This window comes from Anneissia japonica, unplaced genomic scaffold, assembly GCF_011630105.1.
Source record: "Anneissia japonica isolate Jap-2015-1 unplaced genomic scaffold, ASM1163010v1 scaffold4723_len126649_cov178, whole genome shotgun sequence".
In the NCBI taxonomy this organism is placed as follows: Eukaryota; Metazoa; Echinodermata; class Crinoidea; order Comatulida; family Comatulidae; genus Anneissia; species Anneissia japonica.
In genome coordinates this window covers 101,716-112,656 of record NW_022713117.1, presented here as the reverse complement: position 1 = coordinate 112,656, position 10,941 = coordinate 101,716, and the positions used below count along the sequence as shown (strand labels likewise).

At 34.8% G+C, this 10,941-nt stretch overlaps 1 protein-coding gene across 1 annotated transcript; it reads left to right on the top strand.

Annotated features, from left to right (window-relative positions):
* The first annotated feature begins 1,038 nt into the window (after positions 1 to 1,038).
* On the top strand, positions 1,039 to 10,563 carry LOC117108237 (vacuolar fusion protein CCZ1 homolog). Its single transcript, XM_033250197.1, has 13 exons — positions 1,039 to 1,215; positions 2,448 to 2,545; positions 2,947 to 3,040; positions 3,495 to 3,617; positions 4,712 to 4,795; positions 5,543 to 5,673; positions 6,109 to 6,153; positions 6,443 to 6,524; positions 6,662 to 6,729; positions 7,817 to 7,928; positions 8,557 to 8,590; positions 9,613 to 9,727; positions 10,515 to 10,563. Exons 1-13 carry the CDS (start codon positions 1,141 to 1,143, stop codon positions 10,546 to 10,548), a joined length of 1,095 nt encoding a protein of 364 aa, XP_033106088.1. The 5' UTR covers positions 1,039 to 1,140; the 3' UTR covers positions 10,549 to 10,563.
* The last annotated feature ends 378 nt before the right edge of the window (positions 10,564 to 10,941 follow it).

The following is a 10,941-nucleotide window of genomic DNA, read 5'->3' as shown; positions in this document are numbered from 1 at the left end:
CAGTCTTGTCAATTTCGACCCTTAACCATGGGGATTTCTTTTCCTTCGTTTTTTCTGCACTTTCATAGGATCCTAATTTATTCATTAACATTGCATCATGAAACAATATTGGGAACATATAAAACTATTGTTTTAGTTATATTTCTGCTCATTTCTTATTATAAAGGAATTGTATTTGCATTGCATACTATTACTATAAATTAGTTCTAATTCTACTGTAACTAATTATGTCAATAAAAATCAAATTATATCAAATTATTATCATTATATGAAAACATGCAAAACCCCTAGGGAACAATTTCACGTTTTTGGTTAGTGTGCCCTGAATAGGGGTACCCCTATTCAGGGGACACCCCTATTAATGAGACACTTTTTTTTGGTCCCGAAGGTGTCCCCTTAATAGGGGTTCTACTGTAATATCGGTACTAATACTGACCCCTGAGAAATGCCGGAGGAAACCCCACACCAATCTGAACATTGACCATTGAACACAACTTTTGTCTTCGACCAATGAGAAAGGATCCAAAACAACACAATAAAGACCCTTTGATACCATAAGTGAAAGAAAGCTTATTAATAAGTGTCCGGTGAGATATGTAGTTAAATGCAGCCAAATATCTTTTAGAGTTGTGTTTGGTACTGTTTCAATATCACAAAAATAATACAATATAATGCTTTAATTCTTTCTCAGATAATAATTGTAATGAATAAAATAAACTGTTTAAGAGTTGCTACAGTATTCAGATTTCAGTTTAAGTGGTTGTTACCTTTTTTAGATATAGTAAACATTTTAAAAGATATTCCACTACATATCTAATAAACAAATTCAAATGAAATTTATTCTAACAAAACAAATATTGTGATTTGTAACAAAAATTACCGGTGATGACAAACATAAACATCACATCTCTAATATTTTCCATTTTTCTGTACAGGCTGTTTACTCTACCCTTTACATGTCCCTACACTCCTACCTACACTTTACAAAATATTGTTTATCGTTGAGGGGGCTATTTATTTTTAAGAGTCACATTCGTCGTGTGTCGCGTCGTACGTCAGCAGCCGCCCGCTTCCTAATAAATCTGCCTGGGGTTCGGCTCTGCTTTTTCATGATTATTACTTCTACTTAATGGAAAGATAATGAGCAGCAGAAGCAGTATATCTTTACTCAACTTTTTTATTTATAACCCTGATTATGGCCCTCGTGAAGGAGAGGTTTGTATTCATTGTAGTGTTGGTGTTCGTCCTGCTAGGCTGTAGGCTTTTAGGTAGGCCTAAGCCTAAATGCTTCATTAGAAAGCAGGAGGGGAGGCCTCGTGTTGGCCATCGTTGGCATTTTTACTTTGAAAGGAAGTGATCTCAAAATTCATTATCAATCTAGACCACATAGGTCAGGGGGTAAGAAGTCTGCGACAAGGGGATTCTGAACCAGACTGACTAGATAGTCCTCTGGCGCTAATGCACTTTAGTACTCCACCCTAACACTAACCTTAATTCTTAACAACTAGCCTAGGCCTATGGCTGCTATAGCATAGCAAGACTGTAGTTGAGGTTAAGAAGAAGGTTAGGGTGGAGTACTAATAAAGTGCATTAGCGCCTGCTCATCTTTTAATGGTACTAAGTCAAATGGAAGAGATTTCATGATTTAGGTTGGTAAAAATTTGTGCTTTTTTTTTTAAACACAATTATTAGTAGTATATAGGCCAGTAGGGTAGCAGGTCAAAATGGCAATAAACCAAAACGGCAATGACCAGAAGGGCAATGACCAAAAAGGCAATAACCAACACAGCAATGAACCAAAACAGCAATGACACTACCAAAACGGCAACAGACCAAAACGGCAATGACCAGTACCAAAACGGCATGGACCAAAAAATGGCAAAGGACCGAAATCAAATGCCAAGACTAGCAAGCAGACGTGGGCCGCAGTTATAATTTTCTGAATCGTTTTGAAATTGTCCTGATAGGCAAATTGAATATTGCCATGGGCTCTTTTTCCCACTTTTAATGTTTATTATTATTGTTATTATTTTGCATTTTTTTACTTTTATGACATATTAATTTTAGCCATATTAGCCTCATTTTGTCTGTATTTGAAAGTTTTATTTGTTTAAATGTTTTACTGATTTCATATTGTCCCCCCCCAAATCTTTTTAATATTGAATTTGTATGACTTATTATTAATATTATTATTATTATTATATATTATTATATTATTATTATTTGGTCTATTGCCGTTCTGGCCAAAAAGTGTTGCCGTGTTGGTTTTTTGGCCATTTTGGTCATTGCCGTTTTGACTTATTACTGTTTTGGTTTATTGCCGTTTTGTCCAGAAACCGCCTGTAGTAACTGTCACAATAATCTCGCTATCTTAATGTATTTTTATTAAATCGCATGTCGAAAGGATGTTTTAATTGTTAATAATAATCCTTTATACCATTTTGCAGGAACACAAAAAGATTCTGTTTTACCATCCAGAGAAAGAAAATATTGACACAAAAATAAAAAATGTTGGTCTTAGTGAGGCTGTTGTCAAGTTCACTCAGTAAGTCTAATTGGCAATGCACATCACAATATTGATTATTAATTACATTCTACAGCAGCTCTGTCTTTCTTTGACAAAATAACTGTTTTATACCCATATATATTAATGATATGCCTATATATAGTCAGGATGTGTATCATCATGACCATATATAGGCATTTCACATGATTTTGTCAAATAAAAGTTGATCAATGATAGTCTGGACAGGGCCCCAACAGAGCTTGACATAAAGAGTAGGTTAAAACTGGTGGTAACAAAATGTGTGTCACTTATTATTTTGGAAGAGAAAAATTATTCACCAACCTTAGAAGAGATGCTTATGTAGGCCATAACAAGTACTGTATAACATTATTATGTGATAGCAACAGCAAAAGATAATTAACTTTTCTTTCTTTTAACAGAACATTTTTACCAAGTAAACCGTGCGAGGCACTGCATACTCAAAAATATAGGCAACTTTTCCTGAACGTAGAGAAAAATTTCTGGATGGTTATGGTAATGATATTTGTTAATTAACTGTAAGAGCAAACATTTTTTTTTATGATAGCAAAAACAGTTATTGGGGGGAAATATTCAGGAAATCTGGTCAAGATTGAACACCTAATGACATAATGGCATCATCCAGAGAGAGAGTGTTGTTTTTCCCTGTTGGTATCCGCTTTGATGTGGAAAGAAGTGGATATTCAACCTCTTATCCGAAAGGGGTGGGGGCTCTGGCTATTCAAGTTCAGCTCAAACCATGGTGGGACTGAGGTGTCTGTGGTCCTCCATCTAGCACTAGGCTCACTTGATCAACGAGTCTAGCTACGGGGCTGACCAGAAGCAATGAACAATAACAGAGAATATGGCACTTGATAAAATGTATCATTCACTGATGGATGTATTGATTGATTGAATGCTGATAATATAATTTTTAAATCTGATTCCTAATCTTCTTACACTTCTTTAGACAGTTGTTGTGCCCTTTACGGAGAAACTGGAGGATGGGAAGACATTACGAGAGTACCATCCTGAAGACGTTCAAGACTCGGTCTACCAGGCAGTATTAATGCATGCTTATAAAATGTTCAAGGTAAATAAGATGTTTAATTTATTACCACAGATAAGGTGGGATGCCTACATATTCATTTAAAATTCTGCTGTCTACAACGTACATGTGAATTGTACCTCCGTTACAAATTTACTAAAGGCAAAAACCATTAATGCAATTAATTGAAAAGATTAAAGCCCCTTTCCTGGTAAAATTTTGCTATAAAAAAAAAGTATTTTTTTAGAAAAAGTGCATATACATTACTCAAATTATTATAAACTATGGAAAAATATTGGCATAAATTTTAGTTTTACGCAAAAGGATAAAAAAAATTGAGAAACAGAGACTATTTCTCATAGGAGGTTACCATTTTCTCGACGATTTCTTCGTTACTATGCAGATTCAGATGTCGTAGATCGCATCCGCTGGAATGTTCTCGCTTTGTATATACCTTGTACAGTCAACAAATTGTGCCCTCCCTATGAGGTTAGTTTTTGTACTTCGCATCTCGCACACTGTGGTCTGTCGGGTAGGCTTGATTGTTTAATTGTCAAATTCTCGGTCAATCATTTTTTTAACAAATTTGAAATAATTCCAACGAAATATTATATTTCACAAGTGTCAATGTACTAGCAAAGGAAAATATCATGTCGGCCGTTTTTATGTCTGATAACAGAACCTAAATCGAGGTAAGGCTGGGCCTAGCCTAGCAGCAGTGTTGGATATATTGCTAATGTTACCAGTGCCTACTATATTTCTTTGCAGACCTATCGCATAATCAAACATAAAAAATTCATCCACATTTATTTTTCGTGTGGAACACACACACAAAAAAAATCAAATTTCAGTCTTATTTTACATTTTTTTCCACGTTTAGGAATGTCTAAATTAAGTTAAACTAGCAATTCCGTATTATATTTATAAATCTTGACAACATATATAAAAATCAGAATTTTCTTAACAACTGAAATTTTGCTGGGAATGGGGCTTTAATTTACCAACCAGGAGTATGACCATCAGATAAAATTCAAATGCACCCTGAATATTACTCCCCATTCATGTCATGTTTATGTACTATAAATCATATTGGAGTTATATTTTGATAACCATTTTGGTTTTTGTTTTTTTTTTGGCAGTTATTTATGGGAACAATTCAAGGAATTCTTGAGCGTACAAATGTTGAGCAGTTGAAACATAGATTAGACCATTTCTTCAGTCGGGTAAGATTTTGTAACAGAGTATTCATTCATAATTTCTGGTGCAGAACAAAGTTGTTGAAGAACTTTAATAATATGTTTAGAAGGTCAAAACATGCAGACATGTAAAGATAAATTCAGATAATATGTAAAAAGGCAAAGAAGAGGCCTTTTTTTATCACCTTTTTGGTAACTTGTTTTGGTGATATCACCAAATCTGATCTACACAGGCCAAACTCGAGGAATATGTAAACTACAACTATTTGATACAGGTAATGTGTTTTTACAAATGCAGATATGCATCTATTAAAATAAACGAAACTTATAAACGACATGTTTCGACATGTCCCACGTCATGTTTCGACGTGTCCCACGTCATCATCAGGTAATAACGCTTATGCTACTAAAGGTTTAAATACTACCGGTCAGATGTAAGACGAAACAAGCAAATACTAAGGTAAGTCATGTATATAGAGATCAGGAATACTATGGTAAGTCATGTATATAGTATATAGTCATGTGTATATATAATTTCTTTTTCCAGTGAATAAGAATGGTTCAATGTATTAAAGAACATTAAGGTGCAGAAAAAAAAGAGAAGCTGGCAAGGATGCAAAACTAACATATTTATTTAATTGGCCTAAGTAAGTTAACCATGATAGAGATTTAATATATAAACTTTGAAACTTGATTGATTGATTGATTGTTTGATTGACTGATTGACACATGAACTTGCTTTAAATTTGCTTTGTTTTTCTTTTCGTTTGGCAGTACATTGCAACTATGAGATTGAACCATTCCGATATTTTAGATGTACACGCAGGAATCCAGTTTCTTCCACTTGACAAGAACACATACCTTAGAATACAGTGCTTCATCAACCTCATAGAAGCCAATTTCAGGTAATTTGCTTTGCTACTTAGCTTTTTACTGGAACTGTAATTTGGTGTTTAAAATGCTTCTCATTCAATTTCATGACTGTGTTTCAACTTCTGCAAAACACCAGAATAGTTTTTCTCCACTGCTGCACTGCCTAAACTTTACTTGTTTACTTGATTTATAGAGCATCAACTGTCAAATGTATCAGTAAAGCCCTTGAATATAATTTTACCTTTTTTGACTTAGCTGGAAGTGTCACCGTCTGAAATAGGTTAATTTTATCTAGGAAAGACAAAAGCTTTTGCCCTGTAAATAATGTCTATCAGCTAGCATATTTAATCTTCGAATTATCTGTAATAACTTGTCTTTGTCGCTACTATGCTACATTTCTAAGGTACACTTTTTTTTTACCTGCGCTTCAAAAATTTAACTCCTAATATTTTCTTTTAATGTTTCAGTCGTATCAAACATACTGCTTTCTTGTACAATGATCATTTAGTATGGTAAGTTTTTCAGATCATTGTATTGCAACAACTATTGTGCACACTGAACCATACAGATATTTTTTTTTTTTTGGTTCACCATACTTTCTTGACTAAAAGGCTCCCCTCCCCTGAACACAAAATGGTCAATCTCACCTCAAGTATTTGCAAAAAGAAAAAATGGTGTAAACAAAACTGTGTGTGCAAGGTACAGTTTTGTTTTCCGTGAACAAGCACAAACTGCTTTGTACACCTTAATGGTCTGAACAAGGAATCAAATAACTGATTTTCTGTATTGATGTTTTTATAGGAGTGGGTTGGAGCAAGATGATATGAGGGTTCTGTACAGATACTTATCAACCAATCAATTCCCAACCACCTTGGATACAGAGGTAAGTTACCATAGCAACTTCTCTCATCAACATCATCATCATCATGTTTGTTTGGTTTATTGTTTCTAAAACCTGATATTTTCATTTATTTTAATAAAATAAATTAATGAAATTAAATGCATACCCTTATTTTACAGCTAAAGGAGGCACCGCCCTCTAAGGTTTTCCTTGGTCAGACTGTCTCTTCAACATCACATTATGGAAAGTAAGTGTTTTTAGTACCATAGCTTTATTGCCTGTGCTTAGAAAATTTTAAAAGTTTGCTTATTTCAAACAAGCTTTGTCTACAATAGCCTGGTTCTCACGAGAGCCCTAGTATCCGGATCGGGAGCTAACCGTTAGCACCTGCGTGAGAACGCCCGATCGGTTAGCGCTAACCGTTAGCGGTATCCTGATATGCTAATGGTTAGCAAGTGCTATCGGTTAGCAGGTTGAGGGGGTTTCTATCATCAACCAATCACATGTACGCGTTTACAATTTCCAGTGATTCAATCATCATATTGTTGGTATCCGGATCGGGATTTTCTCGCATGGACGCACAGCAGCTAACGGTTAGCAGGATTCGGATACTGCTAGCCGTTAGCTGCTGTGTGAGAACATAGCCACTGTCAAATTGTAAGTGACAAATAACAGATACGCCCATATTTGGGTTGAAAATGATATGATCATGCCTATTTGTCACACAAATTTGTCACCAAAAATTGGATTGTGTTGACAGAGCTTTAGAATTTGCAAGACCTAATTGGTACCTCAATTGGCTTATCATCCCAGGGGGTTCACTAGCATACCAACCTTACGGGGGTGTGCAGCAGCCACTCCAAGACATGAGACACTTGCGCTACCTATTCTACTGAAAATGATTAGGAACTTAAACTACCATTTACCAAAATCCAGTATCGGTTGAACTACTACTATGACCATGTAATCTAACAAATTCAACTTGTTCTGGTTCCTGATGCGAATAAGACCTTAGATATGTCTATTCGCGATCTCTACTGTAGGTTTGGCATGGAGTTTTTAGCAAAAAACTTTGCTAAATCGTGTGAAAAATTATACTGCTTTGATCATACGGGATACATGCTGAAACCATAAATTCCCATACTTGTGCTACCAAGTCCTCAAAAATACCCCCGTAAAAACGCGGCACCTACTCGTATAGAAATAATTAGGAGTGAGCCACCGGGCTTATCATAATATAGTCTTATATACTGTAACTCTTATGTTTTTGCTAGTGATTAGCAAGCTCAAGAATTTCATTGTATGACAATAAAGTTAGTATTAATGTATTTTAGGTATGTTACTGGACCACCAGATCTTTCAGACGAAACAAATATAGGAAGAATTCCGAAAATATACGTCAACACAAATTCAGAAACAGAGGAACTGCACTTAGTCATATATAGAGTAAGTTGAAGAGGTAGGAAGTGGAAGAATATAGAGCACCAGAGAGGAAGAATCATAATCCATTAGGGTTATTGAATTGGCTTTTTTGAGTCTGACCCTGAGACATACAGATTGTGGAACGATCCCCTTCTAGGTCACACACAGTGTGAATATATTCTCGGCTTATTGTACCCAGATAAGGGTGTGGGAAGTGATTCTTAGCCTGGTGGACCCGTTGTGTTAACCTCTGTCCACTGTCCACACTATCAAATTTTATGCAAAAAAATTGTGAGATTGGGCATGAATATGCATGATGTCATATTACATCCAAATATGGGCATATAGCATGTATTTGTCATCATTTGTGGATAGGTTTAATAATGCCTCTTTCAATTTAAATTATATTTACTAAAATAGTGTATATACATATAATACCTTAGATATTTGTTAAAAATTATATATTTTTTATTGTTATATTGTGAAAGAAATAAATGTTGATTTGATTTGATTTGAGGTCTTAAGAGAGTCTTATGAAATATTAGCCTTGAGCACCAGACTGTGGTAGAAATGGGACAAATGCTATCTTTATCATTGCCAATATTATAGCTTTTGACTATTTAATATTTATTATTGTTTTTTTTTTATTCAGGCTTTGAGTGCAACTGTGTGTCTAATGGTTGAAGGTAATTTTTTATTATTTTATAGTAATACTTAATACTTATATTTATGTTTAATCGCTTAGCTTCAAAACACATTTCTGTTATATTTATGTACTGTATAATAGACTGAATAAAATGAATTTGAATTTAGTAATAAATCTGATATCAATTAGTTGTTGGATTGTACCTCTAACTTGATGGTCGTGATACTTGGCTTAAGCTATACCACTCCTTTTTACCACCAAGTAACAGTGTCCACTTCTCATCAAACCTCAGTTTCACTAGTTGCTAAGCCATCAATCCTACACTACAAAGCTTGTGTTTCCCTCCAATGAGAGCCCCCACTCCCTACCAAGCCACAGCTCATGCTTTTCACAAAGACACAACTTCTACTCTTCATATGACCCCACAAATTTCAAAGCCATAGCATCTACACCTTAGCCAGCCACATATCTTGTTGTGCATCCAGTTACAAATGCACCTTTCTGGTGTGTCAGTCAAACTTAACAACTGACCAATCAGAACAGGTCCTGGAGTATGCATGTGTACACTGTCATTTTGTGGGACATTAGCAACGATATCCAAGGGGCAGGGCTTAGCAAAAATGTCCATTGAAACTCCTCAATGAGTCACAGCTTCCACTCCCTACTAAGTCACAACATTGATTGATCGATCGATTGATTGATTGAGCATAATTCTTTGCCTCACCTAATTCTGATATCTTGAAGTATCACCTGCAGTTACACCCTGTAAAGCTTCATTCAAACCTAATCCGAATTCGGTTCGTATGGCTAACGAAACGAAAAAAGAACATCGAATCAGTGGTATAGAATAGAGGCGCGTACTAAGACGCGCATCGAAAACGTTCTATGAACCAAATTTGGATTAGGTGTGAATGCAGCTTAACTCAAGGGTATTAAACAAATGGCTGTCAATCTCCAGGCCTATCTGCTTCTTTATGTTGCACGTTTTATTTGTAATTTATCTAGAAATAAATATCAAGAACATGAAGTGAAACATAATATATATCTTATTTTTATCTTTAGCTTCAACACTGCCTAGTTTCAACTGGTTCAAGGAGATTGATAATTTCATCGGCCCACAACTCACAAAATTAGCATCAGATATTAGTGAACAGCATGCCAGCCGAAAATCACCAAGGTAGGAAACAAACCGCATTTTGTTATTAAAGGAGTTTTTGTAGATTATTTTTTTATACAACATAAAATGCAGTTGAACTTGCCTAAGTCGAATCCAAAATGCCATTGAAAAATTGTTCGACTTAGATAAAATTTGACTTACAGATTGTTAATTAATGGAAAACACAACAATTTGGCATGTAAAATAAATTTGACTGAAAAATTATTTGAGTTCAGCAAAGTCGACGTAGGAAAGTTTAACTGTATTACAAATATATAATATCAAAATATTAAACATAAGAAATATTACAAACCGAATCCCAAACTATCATTCTAGGATATTCTTTCTTCTGTACCAAGCAGAATATGTGGAGTTGAATAGCTCAGTAGTTAAGATGCCTGCCTTCTGATCCCAGGGTCCTGGGTTCAATTCTTGTCACAGCAGGACTTTTTCTTACGACTAAAATCAACTCCACTCCCTAAGCCTCTTAAAGAGACTTAGTTTATAAAGCATCATTCTCATCCTGTAAGTGGTGAGTGTACTTGCTGTTGGATGTGAAGAAAATAAAATAAGATATACTAACTCAATTTATATTCAGCAACTTAAGGAGTTACAATAAATTCAAATGGGTAAGTAATAATTAAAATGTATCTTTATAAATAAAAGTTCTTCATAAGTATTTTTTGGAAAACCTCAATAATATTTATTTATGATTTAACAAAGAATTTAAACCAACAGTAAGAATTATTAATGTAAAGCATAATAAACAATTTTCTCTACCTCAATCTTGCTTCATTCTTAAACAAAGTCGGAACTTCAGTCTCACACCAGTTAGAAGGTGAGGGTGTGTTGTGCAATAAAGGGAACACCTGATATCAGCATGCCTCTGACTACCTTTACTGTGTCTGCGTGTACCACTTAATTTATAATGTGAATTGTTGTATTGAGTATAGAGTACTACAGTGTTACGTCACGATACCGTGTGATTCTACTCCGTTGCTATCATTGCAAAAAGACTTCAGCCGGGCGCCATTTTCTCCACCGGCAAACCATTGATCCAAATTTCTAACGTAATTATCAAGATGTTTTAATTGATGATTATAATGTGTGTTCGATAACTAATATAATGCAAGCTTTTGTGTTTTTAGTACATTTTGATGGTAAAATATTAGATTTTAAAATGCCTATTCCAGAAAGCCTATTAAGTCATTCAGGTGTAATGAACGGTAACCAAC

Bases quoted from the DNA above. Each gene is read 5' to 3' on its own strand.
- LOC117108237 (XM_033250197.1), top strand. From the start codon at position 1,141: ATGAGCAGCAGAAGCAGTATATCTTTACTCAACTTTTTTATTTATAAC. The intron at 3,041-3,494 runs GTAATGATATTT...ACACTTCTTTAG, and splicing joins AAAATTTCTGGATGGTTATG to ACAGTTGTTGTGCCCTTTAC. The intron at 8,591-9,612 runs GTAATTTTTTAT...TTTTATCTTTAG, and splicing joins TGTGTGTCTAATGGTTGAAG to CTTCAACACTGCCTAGTTTC.